The 18,068-nt window shown below is 61.3% G+C and overlaps 1 protein-coding gene across 1 annotated transcript; it reads left to right on the forward strand.

The window, feature by feature from the left end:
* Window positions 1–6: 6 nt before the first annotated feature.
* Window positions 7–17,428, forward strand: CIC (capicua transcriptional repressor; the record flags this gene model as incomplete). Its single annotated transcript, XM_084227545.1, is given in 8 exon segments — window positions 7–675; window positions 678–2,004; window positions 8,731–8,880; window positions 10,729–10,936; window positions 13,017–13,137; window positions 14,065–14,247; window positions 17,008–17,173; window positions 17,256–17,428. Coding segments are annotated over 8 exon segments (2,877 nt in total), but the record flags the coding sequence as incomplete, so codon positions are not given.
* Window positions 17,429–18,068: the final 640 nt, after the last annotated feature.

The raw sequence follows: 18,068 nt of genomic DNA on the forward strand, positions 1-18,068 counted from the left end.
AAAAAACCCCCCGCGACCCCCGGCGACCCCCAAGGCGACCCCGACCCTTCCCAAGGCGACCCCAGCGGCTGCTCCAGCACCGACACGGCCAGCGAGCACTCCGCCGATGAGGGTGGCGGGGGTCCCATGACGACCCCAGCCCCTCTCCCCGCCACCCCCACGACCCCCGGGGATCCCCCCGAGCTGGAGGCGGCGTTCCGGCGGCTCCGTTGCCAGCGCGTCCTCGCCCGCCGCGACGGCGTTTTCCGTCCCGCCGTGGTCAAGCAGCTCCGCCGCGGTCACGAACTCGGGGTTCAATTCCACGGAGACCGAGCCGTGACTTTTTTCGAGGGGGGTTTCCTCCTCGGAGACCCCCCGGCCGTGGTTTTGGACGCCACGCCGCCGGCGGGGGCTTTGGGGGGTGGGCACGGCGGTTTGCGCTCGGTTGGATCCGGCGGAGACGCTTTACCGACCGGGCACGGTGGTGGAGGTGAGCGCCAAACCCCCCTCGTACCGGGTGAGATTCGCTCCTCCGCCTCCCGCGCCCCCCGTTTGGGTGCCCAGATCGGGTTTGAGGTTGTTGAGACCCCCGTGGCCCCCCTCAAACCGGCGGAGACCCCACCCCACCTCCTCCCGGTGAGGATGAGGACGATGAAGGAGCCCCGCGGCAACCGGAGGACGCCGAAGTTTCCAAACTCAGCGCTGTTCCTCAACCCCCTCCTCCACCTCCGCGACCCCCGACTCAAACTCAACCTCAAACCTCCGGGACCCCCCAACCCAAATATAAAAAGGGGGACGTGGTTTGCACCCCCAACGGCATCAGGAAGAAATTTAACGGGAAGCAATGGCGGCGCCTCTGCTCCCGCGACGGCTGCACCAAGGAATCCCAACGCCGCGGTTTCTGCTCCCGACACCTCTCCATGCGCACCAAGGAACTCGAGGGTCTCCCCGACCCCCGCCCGGGAGGACCCCCGGGATCCCAAACCCAACGCGGAGGCAGCGCCGATTTCGAATGGGGCGACGAAACCTCCCGGGAAAGCGACGGCGACGCCCGAGCGCGTCCGGTACCGCCCAACCCGGACCTGTCGCGATTCGAGTTCGACGAATGCGAAGCCGCCGTGATGCTCGTCTCCTTGGGGTCTTCCCGTTCGGGGACCCCCAGTTTTTCCCCCGCATCCACCCAATCCCCCTTCTCCCCCACCCCTTCCCCGTCCCCTTCGCCGCTTTTCGGTTTCCGCCCCGCCAATTTCAGCCCGGTCACCGCCTCGCCCCGAGCCCGCGGTCGCCACCTCAGTTCCGGGACCCCTCGACCCGGTGAAGGATTGAGCCCCCCTCCCCCACCTCCTCCCCCCACCCCCACCTCCCCCTCCCCCACCCCCTCGCCCCCGCCCCCCCTCCGGCGTCCCGCCCGTTTTCCAGCCCGGTTTGCCTTTCCCGGTCCCGTTAAGCCCCGGGAAGCGCAAAGCGGAGGCGGCGGCGTTGGGGGGAGGGGGGGGGTGGACGGTGGTCCCGGTGCGACCCCCGCGGGGGGAGGGGCGATGTTCCGCGCCCTGTCTCCTTTATTCGCCCCCCGTTCCCCCGCGGGCTTGACGGCCGACCCCGGCCCCGGTGCCCGCAGGGTCCCGGCGGTTCCCCGGGGGTCTCCGGTGATCGTTCGCAATCCCGAGGTTCCTTTACCCGATCCCCTCCCCCCACGACCCCGCCCGTTGCCCCCTCCCCAAAAACCCACCCTGGCCGCTCCCGTTCCCATCAACGCCGGCCGCCTGCGACCCCCGCCCGGATCCTCCTCCGGTTCCGGTTCCGGTTCGTCCTCCGGCCGCCCCCCCGGCCGCATCCCCCGCCGCCCCGACCCCCGCCGAGCGGGGACCCCCGCCCGGAGCCGCCGCCGCTTTCGGGGGTCCCCCCCTGCACCCCGTGGCCCTTCCACCCCTCCCCCCGCCGCGCTGCTGCCGCTGCTCGTGCCCGGAGACTTCGGGAGCCCCCCGGCCCCCCGGAAGGAGATCGTCATGGGCCGGCCCGGTACCGGTAAGGGGGGATCCGGGGAGGGGGCTGGGGGGGTTTGGGGGGTTTGGGGGGGGGTGTGGGGCAGATTTGGGGGGGTTTGGGGCAGATTTGGGGGGATCTGGGGGGTCTGGGGAGGGGTTTGGGGGGGTCTGGGGCAGATTTGGGGGGGTTTGGGGCAGATTTGGGGGGTTTGGGGGGGTCTAGGGAATATTTGGGGGGGTCTGGGGGGGTCCGGGGCAGATTTAGGGGGATCTGGGGCAGATTTGGGGGGGTTTGGGGGGGGTCTGGGGCGGATTTGGGGGGGGTTTGGGGCAGACTGGGGGGATATGGGGGGTCCGGGGCAGATTTGGGGGGGTCTGGGGCAGATAGGGGGGTTTTGGGGGGGGTCCGAGGCAGATTTGGGGGGATCCGAGCCAGATTTGGGGGGGTTGGGGGGTCTGGGGGGGGTTTAGGGGGGTTTGAGGGGATCTGGGGCAGATTTGGGGGGGGGTGGGGGGGGTCTGGGGCAGATTTGGGGGGATTCGGGGAGGTCTAGGGCAGGTTTGGGGGGGTCCGGGCCAGATATGGGGGGGTTTGAGGGGGTTAGGAAATTTTTGGGGTAGTTTTGGGGGGGTCTGGGTGGGCTTGGAGAGATTTTGGGTGGGTTTGGGGGGGACTTGGGGGCGTCTGGAGGGGGTTTGGGAATTTTTGGGGGAGATTTTGGAGGAGTTTGGGGCAGATTTGGGGGTTTTGAGGGGGTTTTGGGGGGGTTTAAGGATTTTGGGGGAGTTTTTGGGGCAGCTGGGGAGGTTTGGGGGGCACCCGTGGGGGTTTTGGGGGGATTTTGGGAATTTTGGAGGAGTTTTGGGGGGGGGGTTGGGAACTTTTGGGTGTGTGGGGTGGGGGATGGGGTCAGGGGGGGTCACGGGCGGGGCGTGGCGAGGTCACAGCGGGGTCACGGTGAGGTCACGGCGGGTTGTGACGTCACAGTGAGGTCATAGCGAGGTCACAGTGATGTCAGAGCTGTTGTGATGGGGTTTTGTGCCGTGATGACGTCACAGTGACGTCACGGCGAGGTCACAGTGCGGTCACGGAGCTGTCGTGATGGGTTTTGCGCCGCGATGACGTCACAGTGACGTCACGGCGGCGCCAGGGCTGTGTTGCCGTGGAGTTAGTGGCTCGTGGTGACGTCACGGTGACGTCAGAGCGGTGCCAGGGCTGTGAGGTGGAGCCTGAACGTTGTGGTGACGTCAGAGCTGTGTTGGGACAGCGTTCCCGGGCCGTGGTGACGTCACAGTGACGTCACAGCGGCACCGGGGCCGTCGCGGGGGCTCGCGGGATTGTAGATGCGCCGCCGTGACGTCACGCTGACGTCAGAGCTCGGCACGGGCGCTTTAGTGGTGACGTCACCCCGCCTCTCCGTGACGTCACGCCCTCCCCCCTCCGCGCGGGTGGGCGTGGCCTCGCTGCGCTCCCGGAGAGGTGGGCGTGGCCTCCCCGCTCGGGGTGGGCGTGGCCTCGGCCGCCGCTGCGCGCGCACCCCGCCCCGCGGCGCGGGAGGCGGGGGCGGGCGGGGGGCGCCCTCTCATTTGCATACGCGCGGCGGCTGGGCCAATGGGCGCGCGGCGCGGGGGCGGGAAGCCCCCCGCTCATTTGCATACGCGCGCGGGCGCCGCCGCCCCGAGGCTGCGCGGGGGGGGGGGGGTAGAGAAGGGGGGATCTGAGTAGGCGGGGCGCTCGCCCCGCTCATTTGCATACGCGCGCGGCTCCTCCAATGGGCGCCGCGGCGCCTCGCACGCGCGGGCCCCGCCGGCCAATGGGGTGAGGGTTGAGGAGGGCGGGGGGGAGTTTGCGCATGCGCGGAGGGAGAGGCGGGAGCAAGCGGGGGGGGGGGGGGGGAGGCGGCGCGCGCGCGCCCGTTCCCAGCGCGCGCTTCGGGCGCGGGCGGCGGCCCCGGACCGCGACCCCTCCCCCCCCCTCCCCTTCCCCCCCCTAAAATCCCGTGAGGGGAAAACCCCCCCTCCCCCCCACCCCCCCTTCACCTCACACGCACACACAGAGAGAACCGAACCGGGACCGACACCGAGACCTCGCACGCCCCCCCCCTCCACCCCCCCCCCCGCCGTTGGCGTTCCCCTCCCTTCCCTCCGCCATGTCCTCCTCCTCCGCCGCCCTCCCCCCGGCCGCGGCCCCGCGCAGAGGCCTCGGCATGTTCGGTCAGTGCCGGGGAGGGGGGGAGGGGGGCGGATTTGGGGGGGTTCCGTGAGGGGATTTGGGGTTCGGGAGGGTGGGGGAGGGGGTTGGGGGGGTCTGTGGGAAAGGGGTGGGGGCGGGTGGGGGTGGGGGGGGGTTTGTGAGGGAGGAGTGGGGGGTGTGAGGGGGTTTGGGGGGTTCTGAGGGGGTTTGGGGGGTTTTGGGGTGGGGTTGGGGGGGTTCGTGTGGGGGTTTGGGGTTCGTGAGGGGATTTGGGGTCCGTGAGGGGATTTGGGGGTTTGTGAGGGGATTTTGGGGTTTGTGAGGGGGATTTAGAGTTTGTGAGGGGATTTTGGGGGTTCTGAGGAGATTTTTGGGGTTCTGAGGGGATTTGGGGGGTTTTGGGGTGGGGTTGGTGGGGTCCGTGAGGGGGATTTGGGGTCCGTGAGGGAATTTGGGGTTGTGAGGGGGATTTAGGGATTGTGAGGGGATTTTGGGGGTCGTGAGGGGATTTTGCGGGTTCTGAGGAGATTTTGGGGATTCTGAGGAGATTTTTGGGGTTCTGAGGGGATTTTGGGGGTTTTGGGGTGGGGTTGGTGGGGTCCGTGAGGGGGATTTGGGGTCCGTGAGGGGATTTGGGGTCCGTGAGGGGAATTTAGGGTTTGTGAGGGGATTTTGGGGTTTGTGAGGGGATTTTGGGGGTTCTGAGGAGATTTTTGGGGTTCTGAGGGGATTTTGGGGGTTTTGGGGTGGGGTTGGTGGGGTCCGTGAGGGGAATTTGGGGTTCGTGAGGGGGATTTGGGGTCCGTGAGGGGATTTGGGGTCCGTGAGGGGAATTTAGGGGTTGTGAGGGGATTTTGGGGGTTCTGAGGGGATTTTGGGGACCGTAAAGGGGATTTGGGGTTTGCGACGGGATTTTGAGGTTCGTGAGGGGCAATTTGGGTTTTTTGAGGGGGATTTTGGGATCCGTGAGGGAATTTTGGGGTCCGTGAGGGGGAATGGGGGCCCGTGAGGGGATTTGGGGTTTTTGAGGAGATTTTGGGGTTCGTTAGGGGTAATTTGGGGTTTGTGAGGGGAATTTTGGGGTTCGTGACGGGATTTGGGGTTTTTGAGGGGAAATTTTTGGTTTTTGAGCGGAATTTTGGGATCCGTGAGGGGATTTGGGGTCTATGAGGGGAATTTGGGGTCCGTGAGGGGATTTGGGGTTTTTGAGGAGATTTTGGGGTTCGTGACGGGGATCTTTGGGTCCGTGAGGGGAATTTTGGGGTCTGTGAGGGGAATTTGGGGTTTGTGAAGAAATTTTGGGGTTTGTGGTGCGATTTTGGGGTTCTGAGGCGATTTTGGGTGGTTTGTGGGGAGTTGTTGGGGTTTGTGGGGAGATTTTGGGGTTCTGAGGCGATTTTGGGTGATTTGTGAGGAAATTTTGGGGTTTGTGAGGCGATTTTTGGGTTTCTGAGGTGATTTTGGGTGATTTTCGTAGAAATGTTGGGGTTTGGGAGGCGATTTTGGGGTTCTGAGGCGATTTTGGGTGATTTGTGAGGAGATTTTGGGGTTTGTGAGGCGATTTTTGGGGTTTGTGAGGCGGTTTTGGTATTTGTGTTGTGATTTGGGGTTTCTGAGGCGATTTTGGGTGATTTATGAGGAAATTTTAAAGTTTTTGAGGTGATTTTATGGTTTTGAAGTGATTTTTTGGGGGGGTTGTGAGGAAATTTTGGGGTTTTTGAGGCGATTCTGGGTGATTTTTGAGGAAATTTTGGGGTTTGTGAGGCGATTTTGGGGTTTTGAGCTAAATTTCTCATTTCTGTGAGGAATTTTTGGGGTCTGTGACAGGATTTGGGGTCTCTGTGAGGGAATTTGGGCGTTCTGAGGCGATTTTTGAGGTCCTGTGAGGAAATTTTGGAGTTTTGGAGGCATTTTTGGGATTTTGAGGCGATTTCAGGGTTCTGAGGGTGATTTTGGAGGTTTTGTGAGGGAATTTTGTGATTCTAAAGTAATTTTTGGGGGATTCTGAGGTAATTTTGGGGTTCCTGAGGTACTTTGAGGGGGTCTTAAAGATAATTTTTGGTTTCTGAGGTAATTTTGAGGTTTCTGACGTAATTTTGGGGTTTCTGAGGTAATTTTGGGGTTTCTGAGGTAATTTGAGGGGGGTCTTAAAGATAATTTTTGGTTTTTGAGGTAATTTTGGGATTTCTGAGGTAATTTTGGGGGTCCTTTGAGGTAATTTTGTGGTTCTAAAGTAATTTTTGGGGTTCTTTGAGGTAATTTTGGGGTTTCTGAGGTAATTTGAGGGGGGTCTTAAAGATAATTTTTGGTTTTTGAGGTAATTTTGGGGGTCCTTTGAGGTAATTTTGTGGTTCTAAAGTAATTTTTGGGGTTTCTGAGGTAATTTTGGGGTTTCTGAGGTAATTTGAGGGGGGTCTTAAAGATAATTTTTGGTTTCTGAGGTAATTTTGGGGTTTCTGAGGTAATTTTGGGGATCCTTTGAATTAATTTTGGGTTTTCTGAGATAACTTGAGGGGGTCTTTTAAGTAATTTTTTGTTTTTGAGGTAATTTTGGGGTTTTTGAGGTAGTTTTGGGGTTTCTGAGGTAATTTTGGGGGTCCTGTGAGGTAATTTTGGGGTTTCTAACATAATTTAACTGCGTCTCACAGCTAATTTCTGATTTTTGAGGTGATTTTTGTGGTTCTTAAATAATTTTGTGCGTCCTTTGATGTAATTTTGGGGCTTCTGAGATAATGTTGAGGGGTTCTGAGGTAATTTTGGGGTTTTTGAGGTAATTTTGGGGTTTTTGAGGTAATTTTGGGGTTTCTGAGGTAATTTTGGGGGTTCTTTGAGGTAATTTTGGGGTTTCTAAGGTAATTTTGGGGTTTATGAGGTAATTTGAGGGGGTCTTTGAGGTAATTTTTGATTTTTGAGGTAATTTTGGAGTTTCTGGGGTAATTTTGGGGATCTTTTGAGGTAAATTTTGGTTTTTGAGGTAATTTTGGGGGGTTCTGAGGTAATTTTTGGTTTTTGAGGTAATTTTGGGGTTTCTGAGGTAATTTTGGGGATCTTTTGAGGTAAATTTTGGTTTTTGAGGTAATTTTGGGGGGTTCTGAGGTAATTTTTGGTTTTTGAGGTAATTTTGGGGTTTTTGAGGTAATTTTGGGGACCTTTTGAGGTAATTTTTGGTTTTTGAGGTGATTTGGGGGGTCCTTTGAGGTGATTTTGGGGATCTTTTGAGGTAATTTTTAGTTTTTGAGGTGATTTGGGGGTTTTTGAGGTGATTTTGGGGACCTTTTGAGGTGATTTTTGGTTTTTGAGGTAATTTTGGGGTTTCTGACCCAATTTTGGGCTCCGGAGCCAATTTCGGGGCGTGGTCTCTGTCCCCACGGTGTCACAGCCCCTCAGGGGGTGTCAGGGTCTGTCCTGTCCGTCTGTCCCACGTCTGTCTGTCTGTCCCTGCAGTGTGGAGCCCCGCTCGGTGCCCGTGTCACACAGTGTCACAGTGTCACACCCCGTGGGTGTCACAGTGTCACAGTGTCACACCCCATCAGTGTCACAGTGTCACAACCCATGGGTGTCACAGTGTCACACCCCATCAAGGGCTGTCAGGGTCTGTCCTGTCCGTCTGTCCCACCCCTGTCCGTCTGTCCCTGCAGTGTGGAGCCCCGCTCGGTGCCCGTGTCACACTCACCCCATGGGTGTCATGGTGTCACAGTGTCACACCCCGTGGGTGTCACACCCCATCAGGGGGTGTCAGGGTCTGTCCTGTCCGTCTGTCCCACCCCTGTCCATCTGTCCCTGCAGTGTGGAGCCCCGCTCGGTGCCCGTGCCTGTCCCACAGTGTCACAGTGTCACAGTGTCACACCCCGTCAGTGTCACGGTGTCACACCCCTCAGGGAGTGTCAGGGTCTGTCCTGTCCCCCTGTCTCACCTCTGTCCGTCTGTCTGTCTGTCCGGCAGTGTGGACCAACGTGGAGCCCCGCTCGGTGCCCGTGTCCCACAGTGTCACAGTGTCACAGTGTCACACCCCTGGGTGTCACACCCCATCAGGGGGTGTCAGGGTCTGTCCCCTCTCTGTGTCTCACCCCTGTCCGTCTGTCTGTCTGTCCGGCAGTGTGGACCAACGTGGAGCCCCGCTCGGTGCCCGTGTCACACAGTGTCACAGTGTCACACCTCGTGGGTGTCACAGTGTCACACCCCATCAGGGGGTGTCAGGGTCTGTCCCCTCGATGTCCCCACAGTGTCCCACTCCTGTCTGTCTGTCTGTCCCGCAGTGTGGACCAACGTGGAGCCCCGCTCGGTGCCCGTGTTCCCCTGGCACTCCCCATCAGTGTCACAGTGTCACGGTGTCACACCCCATGGGTGTCACAGCTGATCAGGGGGTGTCAGGGTCTGTCCCCTCTCTGTGTCTCACCTCTGTCTGTCTGTCCGTCTGTCCTGCAGTGTGGACCAACGTGGAGCCCCGCTCGGTGCCCGTGTCACACAGTGTCACAGTGTCACAGCCCATCGGTGTCACAGTGTCACACCCCATAGGGGGGTGTCAGGGTCTGTCCTGTCCGTCTGTCCCACGTCTGTCCATCTGTCCGGCAGTGTGGACCAACGTGGAGCCCCGCTCGGTGCCCGTCTTCCCCTGGCACTCCCTCGTGCCCTTCCTGGCCCCCAGCCAGCCCGACGCCCCCCCGCACCCCCCGGCCGGGCTGCAGCCCGTCAGCCACCTGCCCGCCGCCGCCCCCGGCAAAGGTGAGCGGGGACACGCCTGGGACACCTGGGGGACACCTGGGACACACCTGGGGCACAGCTGGGACACCCTGACACACCTGGGGGACGGCTGGGAGACACCTGGGGGACGTCTGGGGGACGTCTGGGACACACCTGGGACACCTGGGGACACTTGGGGGACACTGTGACACACCTGGGGGACACTCTGACACACCTGGGGACACCTGGGGACACCTGGGGGACGCCTGGGGACACCTGGGGGACGTCTGGGACACCGTGACACACCTGGGGGACGTCTGGGGCACAGCTGGGACACACCTGGGGGACATCCTGACACACCTGGGGGGCACCCTGACACACCTGGGGCACACCTGGGGACACCTGGGGGACGTCTGGGACACACCTGGGGGACGCCTGGGGGACGCCTGGCACACCTGGGGGTCACCTGGGGCACTTGGGGCACACCTGGGGAGTGCCCTGACACACCTGGGGGGCACCTGGGGACACCTGGGGGACGTCTGGGACACACCTGGGGGACGCCTGGGGGACGCCTGGCACACCTGGGGGTCACCTGGCACGCCTGGGGGACGCCTGGGGGACACCTGGGGGGCACCGTGACACACCTGGGGAGTGCCCTGACACACCTGGGGGACACCTGGGGGACACCCTGACACACGTGGAGCACACCTGGGGACACCTGGGGGACATCCTGACACACCTGGGGCACACCTGGGGGACACCGTGACACACCTGGGGGGTCCCCTGACACACCTGGGGGACACCTGGGGGACACCTGGGGCACTTGGGACGCCTGGCACACCTGGGGGACATCCTGACACACCTTAGGGACACCCTGACACGCCTGGGGGACGACTGGCACACCTGGGGGACACCTGGGGCACACCTGGGGGACATCCTGACACGCCTGGGGCACACCTGGCACAACTGGGGGACACCTGGGGGACGCCTGGCATACCTGGGGAGTGCCCTGACACATCTGGGGCACACCTGGGATCACCTGGGACATTCCTGGGGACACCTGGGAGACACCTGGGGCATGGCTTGATACACCTGGGGGGCACTTGGGGCGCACCTGGGGCACCTGGGGGACACCTGGGGCACAGCTGGGATATATCTGGGACCCACCTGGGACACCTGGGGCATGGCTTGACACACCTGGGATCACCTGGGGACACCTGGGAGACACCTGGGCCACACCCTGAGACACCTGGGATCACCTGAGGACACCTGGGAGACACCTGGGCCATGCCCTGACACACCTGGGGACACCTGAGGACACCCAGGAGACACCTGTGCCCCGCCCTGACACATATGGGATCACCTGGGGACACCTGGGAGACATCTGGGCCACGCCCTGACACACCTGGGATCACTTGGGGACACCTGGGAGACACCCTGACACACCTGGGATCACCTGGGGACACCTGGGAGACACCTGGGCCACGCCCTGACACACCTGGGATCACCTGGGGACACCTGGGAGACACCTGGGCCACACCCTGACACACCTGGGAGACACCTGGGCCACGCCCTGACACACCTGGGATCACCTGGGGACACCTGGGCCATGCCCTGACACACCTGGGATCACCTGGGGACACCTGGGCCAAACCCTGACGCACCTGGGATCACCTGGGGACACCTGGGCCACGCCCTGACACACCTGGGATCACCTGGGAGCCACCTGGGCCATGCCCTGACACACCTGGGATCACCTGGGGACACCTGGGCCACGCCCTGACACACCTGGGATCACCTGGGCCACGCCCTGACACACCTGGGATCACCTGGGGACACCTGTCACACCTGTGCCCCGCCCCGTCACACCTGTCACACCTGTGTCCCCAGAGCCCCCCGAGTCGCTGGCGGTGGCCCCCGAGCCGGGGGGGCCGGGCCAGGAGCCCGGGCGCTGCGGGGGGGCCACGCGCCCGCCCAGCCCCCCCCCCGCCGCCCCCCCGGCCCCGCCCCCCGCGGCCACGGCCCCGCCCCCCGAGGAGGAGCCGCCCGGGGGGGGCACCCGGCCGGACAGCGAGACCGAGAGTGACCACGACGACGCGTGAGTGGGGGAGGGGAGCCCGCCCCGGGACCCCCAACCTGGGACCCCAGCCTGGGACCACCTGGGGAACCCACCCCGGGACCCCAACCTGGGAACCCAACCTGGGACCCCCCTGAGAACCCAACCTGGGACCACCTGGGGAGCCCTGGGACCCCCCTGGGAACCCAACCTGGGACCCCAACCTGGGAACCCCCCTGGGACCCCCTTGGGGACCCAACCTGGGAACCCCCCTGGGACCCCCCTGGGGAGCCCCGGGACCCCACCCTGGGATCCCCCTGGGGAGCTCTGGGACCCCCCTGGGGACCCAACCTGGGACCCCACCCTGAGACCCCACCCTGGGATCCCAACCTGGGACTGCCTGGGGAGCCCCGGGACCCCCCTGGGACCACCTGGGGAGCCCACCCTGGGACCCCACCCTGGGACCCTGCCCCGGGACCCCCCTGGGGACCCCAACCTGGGACCACCTGGGGAACCCCTGGGACCACCCTGGGACCCCACCCTGGGACCCCAACCTGGGATCCCTCTGGGACCCCAACATGGGACCCCAACCTGGAACCCCCCTGGGACCCCAACCTGGGACCCCTGTGTGACCCCTCGGACCCCCCTGGGACCACCCCGGGACCCCACCCTGGGACCACCCTGGGGAGCCCTGGGAACCCACCCTGGGACCCCCCTGGGACCCCACCCTGGGACCCCACCCCGGGACCCCTGTGTGACCCCTTGGACCCCCCTGGGACCCCCTGGGGATCCCTGGGACCCCACCCTGGGACCCCAACCTAGGACCCCAATCTGGGACCCCTCTGGGACCCCCATGGGATCCCTCTGGGACCACTCTGTGACCCTGTGGGACCCCCCTGGACCCCTGGGACCCCACCCAGGGACCCCTCTGGGATCCTATGGGACCCCACCCTGCGTGACCTATCTGGGACCCCTTTGGGATCTCTCTGGGACCCCCCTGGGACCCCACCCTTGGGACCCCTCTGTGACCCTCTGTGACCCTGTGGGACCCTTGGACCCCACCCTTGGGACCCCTGTGTGACCTCCGACCTTTGTGACCCCTTTAGGGCCTCTGTGTCTGTGACCCCTGTGTGACCTCTGTGTGACCCCTGTGTGACCGTGTGACCTTTGTGTGACCCTGTAACCCCCATGTCTGTGACCCCTCTGTGACCCTTGTGTGACCCCGTGTCCCTCTGTCCCCCCAGGCTCCTGTCCCTCTGTCCCTCACCGTGTCCCTGACCCGCTGTCCCTGTCTGTCTGTCCCTGTGTCCATCCGTCCGTCTGTCTGCAGGTTCCTGTCTGTCTGTCCCTCACCCGGTGTCCGTCCGTCCGTCCGTCTGTCCGCAGGTTCCCATCCCCCTGTCCCTGTCCGTCTGTCCCTGACCCAGTGTCCGTCCGTCCGTCTGTCTGTCCGCAGGTTCCCGTCCCCCTGTCCCTGTCCGTCCGTCCCTGACCCCGTGTCTGTCCATCTGTCCGTAGGTTCCTGTCTGTCTGTCCCATCCCCCTGTCCGTCTGTCCCTGACCCGCTGTCCTTGTCTGTCTGTCTGTCCCTGTGTCCATCTGTCCGTCTGTCTGCAGGTTCCCGTCCGTCTGTCCCATCCTCCTGTCCATCTGTCCCTGTGTCCATCCATCCGTCTGTCCGCAGGTTCCCGTCCGTCTGTCCCATCCCCCTGTCCATCTGACCCACTGTCCGTCCGTCCATCTGTCCGCAGGTTCCTGTCTGTCTGTCCCTGTCCCTGTCTGTCTGACCCCGTGTCCGTCCGTCTGTCCGCAGGTTCCTGTCCGTCTGTCCTATCCCCCTGTCTGTCTGACCCATTGTCCATCCGTCTGTCCGCAGGTTCCTGTCTGTCCCTGTCCGTCTGTCCCTGACCTCGTTTCCGTCCGTCTGTCCGTCTGTCCGCAGGTTCCTGTCTGTCCCTGTCCCTGTCTGTCTGTCCGTCTGACCCCGTGTCTGTCCGTCTGTCCCTGTCTGTCCCTGTCCGTCCGTCCCTGTCTGTCTGACCCCGTGTCCGTCCGTCTGTCCGCAGGTTCCTGTCTGTCCCTGTCCGTCCCTGACGCTGTCCGTCTGTCCGTCTGTCCGCAGGTTCCTGTCGTCCATCGTGGCCCCGGAGCTGCCGCTGCCGCTGGGCCCCGGCAAGCGCCGGACGCAGTCGCTGAGCGCGCTGCCCAAGGAGGGCGACAAGGACGGCCGCAGCCCCAGCAAGGTGAGCCTGAAACCACCCGAATTCACCCCAAAATCAGCCCTGAAACCTCCCAAAATCCATCCTGAAATCACCCCGAAATCACCCCAAAATCCATCCCGAAATCCGCCCCGAAATCACCTGAAATCAGCCCCAAAAATCACCTGAAATCCATCCTGAAATCACCCCAAAATCCATCCTGAAATCACCCCCGAAACCGCCTGGGATCACCCCAAAAATCACCTGAAATCCATCTCCAAATCCATCCTGAAATCGGCCTGAAATCACCCCCGAAACCTCCCCAAATCCATCCTGAAATCAGCCCCAAAACCTCCCCAAATCCATCCTGAAATCACCCCAGAATCACCTCAAATCCATCCTGAAATCACCCCCAAATCCGCCCCAAAACCGCCCAGGATCGCCCCAAAAATCACCTGAAATCCATCCTGAAATCCATCCCCAAATCCATCCCGGAATCACCCTCAAAACCGCCCCGAAATCACCCCAAAATCACCCCTGAAACCTCCCAAAATCCATCCCCAAATCCACCCCAAAATCAGCCTGAAATCCACCCCAAAAATCACCCCAAAACCACCCAAAATCACCCCGAGATCACGCCAAAATCAGCCTGAAATCACCCCAAAACCGCCCAAAATCACCCTAGAATCCACCCCGAAATCCCCCCGACGTCCCAACCCAAAATCCGCCCTACCCACCCACATCTGTACCCCCACGACTCCACCCTTTTGTGGGCGTGTCCCTGGTAACCCCGCCCCTTTGTGGGCGTGTCCACAGCGCAAGAAGAACCACATCTGTGTCCCATGAACCCCTGACCGCACCCACCAATGACCCTATTGGATTGGCCCCACCCCTCTATGTGCGTGCCCCATGACTCCGCCCCTTTGTGGGCGTGTTCCTGCTAACCCCGCCCCTTTGTGGGCGTGTCCCCAGCGCGAGAAGGACCACATCCGCCGGCCCATGAACGCCTTCATGATCTTCAGCAAGCGGCACCGGGCGCTGGTGCACCAGCGGCACCCGAACCAGGACAACCGCACGGTCAGCAAGATCCTGGGCGAGTGGTGGTACGCCCTGGGGCCCCGGGAGAAGCAGCAGTACCACGACCTGGCCTTCCAGGTGAGAATTTTGGGGGGCTCAGGTGGGGTTTGAGGGGTCCAGGTGAGGTTTGGGGGGTCCTAGGTGAGATTTGAGGGGGATTTGGGGGGTCTCAGGTGGGATTTGGGGCCTTTCGGGGGTCCCTGGGCGAGTGGTGGTACGCCCTGGGGCCCCGGGAGAAGCAGCAGTACCACGACCTGGCCTTCCAGGTGAGATTTTTGGGGGTCCAGGTGGGATTTGGGGGGTCTCAGGTGAGATTTGGGGGGGATTTGTGGGGGCTCAGGTGGGATTTGGGGTGTTTTGGAGGTGCCAGGTGAGGTTTTGGGGGTCCCTGGGTGAGTGGTGGTACGCCCTGGGGCCGAGGGAAAAGCAGCAGTACCACGACCTGGCCTTCCAGGTGAGGTTTGGGGGGTCACAGGTGAGATTTGAGGGGGTTTTGGGGGGATTTGGGGGTCCCAGGTGAGGTTTGGGGGGTCCCAGGTGGGATTTGGGGCCTTTTGGGGGTCCCTGGGCGAGTGGTGGTACGCCCTGGGGCCGAGGGAAAAGCAGCAGTACCACGACCTGGCCTTCCAGGTGAGATTTGGGGGTTCAGGTGAGGTTTGGGGGGTCCCAGGTGAGATTTGGGGGGTCCCAGGTGGGATTTGGGGGGTCCCAGATGGGATTTGGGGCCTTTCGGGGGTCCCTGGGCGAGTGGTGGTACGCCCTGGGGCCCCGGGAGAAGCAGCAGTACCACGACCTGGCCTTCCAGGTGAGATTTTTGGGGGTTCAGGTGGGATTTGGGGGGTCTCAGGTGAGATTTGGGGGGGTTTTGGGGAGATTTGGGGGGTCCCAGGTGAGATTTGGGGGGCCCAGGTAAAATTTGGGGGGTCCCAGGTGAGATTTGGGGGGTCCCACGTGTACCCAGGTGGTCCCCAGGTGGGGTTTGGGGCGTCCCAGGTGAGATTTGGGGGTCCCAGGTGGGATTTGGGGGCGATTTGGGGATGCCAGGTGAAGTTTTGAGGATCTCTGGTGAGGTTTGAGGGGGTCCCACGTGCGATTTTGGGGGGAATTCCAGAATTTTGGGGTGTTTGGAGCAGCGGCTCCCCCTGTCGGTGAAGCTGGGGACTGCAGGCACTTCTGAATGCGGATTTTGGGGTGAATTTCGGGGTTTTTGGGGTTCCTGGGAGGATTTTGAGGTTCAGAGTGGATTTTGGGGTTTAGGGTGGATTTTGAGGGGTTTCAGGTGAGATTTGGGGACCCTCAGGTGAGGTTTTGGGGGGTCCCAGGTGCGATTTTGGTGTGCTCGGAGCTCCCCCTGCAGGCGAACCTGGGGCATTGCAGGAATTTCTGAACGTGGATTTTGGGGTGAATTTCAGGGTTTTTGGGGTTCCTGGGTGGATTTTAAAGTTCAGGGTGGATTTTGGGGGGAATTCAGGAGTTTTGGGGGGTCCCAGGTGCGATTTTAGGGTGAATTTAGGGGTTTTCAGAGCTCCCCCTGCAGGCGAATCTGGGGACTGCAGGAACTCCTGAACGCAGATTTTGGGGCGAATTTCGGGGATTTTGGGGTTTCTGTGTGGATTTTGGGGTTCAGGGTGGATTTTGGGGGGTTTCATGTGAGATTTTGGGGGGATTCAGGAGTTTTGGCGGTTCCCAGGTGCGATTTAAGGGTGAATTTAGAGGTTTTCAGAGCTCCCCCTGTTGGCGAATCTGGGGACTGCAGGCACTTCTGAAGGCGGATTTTGGGGTGAATTTCGGGATTTTGGGGTTTTTTGAGGTTCAGGGTGGATTTTAGGGTTTCCCAGGTGAGATTTAGGGGGAATTTGGGAGTTTTGGGGGGTCCCAGCTGCGATTTTGAGGTAAATTCAGGAGGTTTTGGCCGCTCGGAGCTCCCCCTGCTGGCGGAGCTGGGGACTGCAGGCACTTCTGAAGGCGGATTTTGGGGTGAATTTTGGGGTTTTTGGGGTTCCTGATTGGATTTTGAGGTTCAGGGTGGATTTTGGGGGGTTCAGGGTGGATTTAGGGGGAATTTGGGAGTTTTGGGGGATCCCAGGTGCGATTTTGGGGTGAATTTAGGGGTTTTCGGAGCTCCCCCTGCAGGCGAATCTGGGTACTGCCGGCACTTCTGAACGCGGATTTTGGGGTGAATTTCGGGGTTTTTGGGGTTCTTGGGTGGATTTTGCAGTTCAGGGTGGATTTTAGGGGGTTTTAGATGAGATTTTGGGGGAAATTCAGGAGTTTTGGGGCGTCCCAGGTGCGATTTTGGGGTGAATTTGGGAGTTTTCAGAGCTCCCCCTGCAGGCGAAGCTGGGGACTGCAGGCACTTCTGAAGGCGGATTTTGGGGTGAATTTCGGGATTTTTGGGGGTTTCCTGTGTGGATTTTGAAGTTCAGGGTGGATTTTAGGGGGTTTTAGATGAGATTTTGGGGTAAATTCAGGAGGTTTTGGCCACTCGGAGCTCCCCCTGATGGTGGAGCTGGGGCATTGCAGGCACTTCTGAACGCGGATTTTGGGGTGAATATCGGGATTTTTGGGGTTTCTGGGTGGATTTTGAGGTTCAGGGTGGATTTTGGGGGGTTCAGGGTGGATTTAGGGGGGAATTTGGGAGTTTGGGGGGTCCCAGGTGCGATTTTGGGGTGAATTTAGAGGTTTTCAGAGCTCCCCCTGCAGGCGAATCTGGGGACTGCAGGCACTTCTGAACACGGATTTTGGGGTGAATTTCGGCATTTTTGGGGATCCTGGGTGGTTTTTGGGGTCAGGCACAATTTGGGGCGTGTCCTAACCCCTCTCCCCTCCCCCCACCAGGTGAAAGAAGCTCATTTCAAAGCCCACCCGGACTGGAAATGGTGCAACAAAGACCGAAAAAAATCCAGCTCGGATGGGGGGAGGGGCCCGGGCGGGGCCGGGGGGATCCCCAAGGAGCCCCGAGAACGCAGCGCCTCCGAGAGCGGCCCCCCCGCCCCTCCCCCAGGTCAGCCACGCCCCCCCAAACCCCGCCCACCCTCCACACCCCTCCCCCATTCAAACTAACCCCGCCCCTCCCCCCTCCGCAGGAGCTGCTGACCCCTCCCCCCCCGAGGCCAAGGGGGGGATCCCGGGGGAGCCGAGGGGGGGTGGGGGTGGGGGAGGGGCGGCGCAGCCCCCCCCGCCCCGCCCCCGCGCCTTCTCCCACAGCGGGGTGGGGGGGGGCGACCCCCGAGGGCCCCCCCTGCACGAGCTGAGCCAGGTGGGGGAGGGGCGAGGGGGGAGGGGGGAGGGGGGGAGGGGAGGGGATTTTGGGGGTTTTTTTAGGTGATATTTGGGATTTTTGGGGGGATTTTTGGGCTGATTTTTGGGCTGATTTTGGGGGATTTTGGGGCTGATTTTTTTGGGTGGGTTTGGGTTGATTTTGGGTGGTTTTGGGCTGATTTCGGGTGATTTTGGGGGTGATTTTGGGTGATTTTTTGGGTGGTTTTGGGGCTGATTTTTGGGCTCATTTCAGGTGATTTTGGGCTGATTTCGGGTGGTTTTGGGGGGATTTTGGGGCTGATTTTGGGTGATTTTTGGGGGGATTTTTGAGCTGATTTGGGGTGATTTTTGGAGTGGTTTTGGGGCTGATTTTTGGGGTAATTTTGGGGCTTATTTTTGGGTTGATTTCAGGTGATTTTGGGTGGTTTGGGGCTGATTTTGGGGATGATTTTGGAGCTGATTTTTGGGCTGATTTTCGCTGTTTTGGCGAACTGATTTTGGGGCTGATTTCAGCTGATTTTGTGGCTGATTTTTGGGCTGATTTCAGCTGATTTTGGGCTGATTTCAGCTGATTTTTGGGCTGATTTTTGGGCTGATTTCGGGTGATTTTTGGATGATTTTTGGGCTGATTTCGGGTG

The sequence above is a fragment of the Fringilla coelebs genome (genome assembly GCF_963513975.1).
Source record: "Fringilla coelebs genome assembly, contig: SCAFFOLD_472, whole genome shotgun sequence".
Classification (NCBI taxonomy): Eukaryota; Metazoa; Chordata; class Aves; order Passeriformes; family Fringillidae; genus Fringilla; species Fringilla coelebs.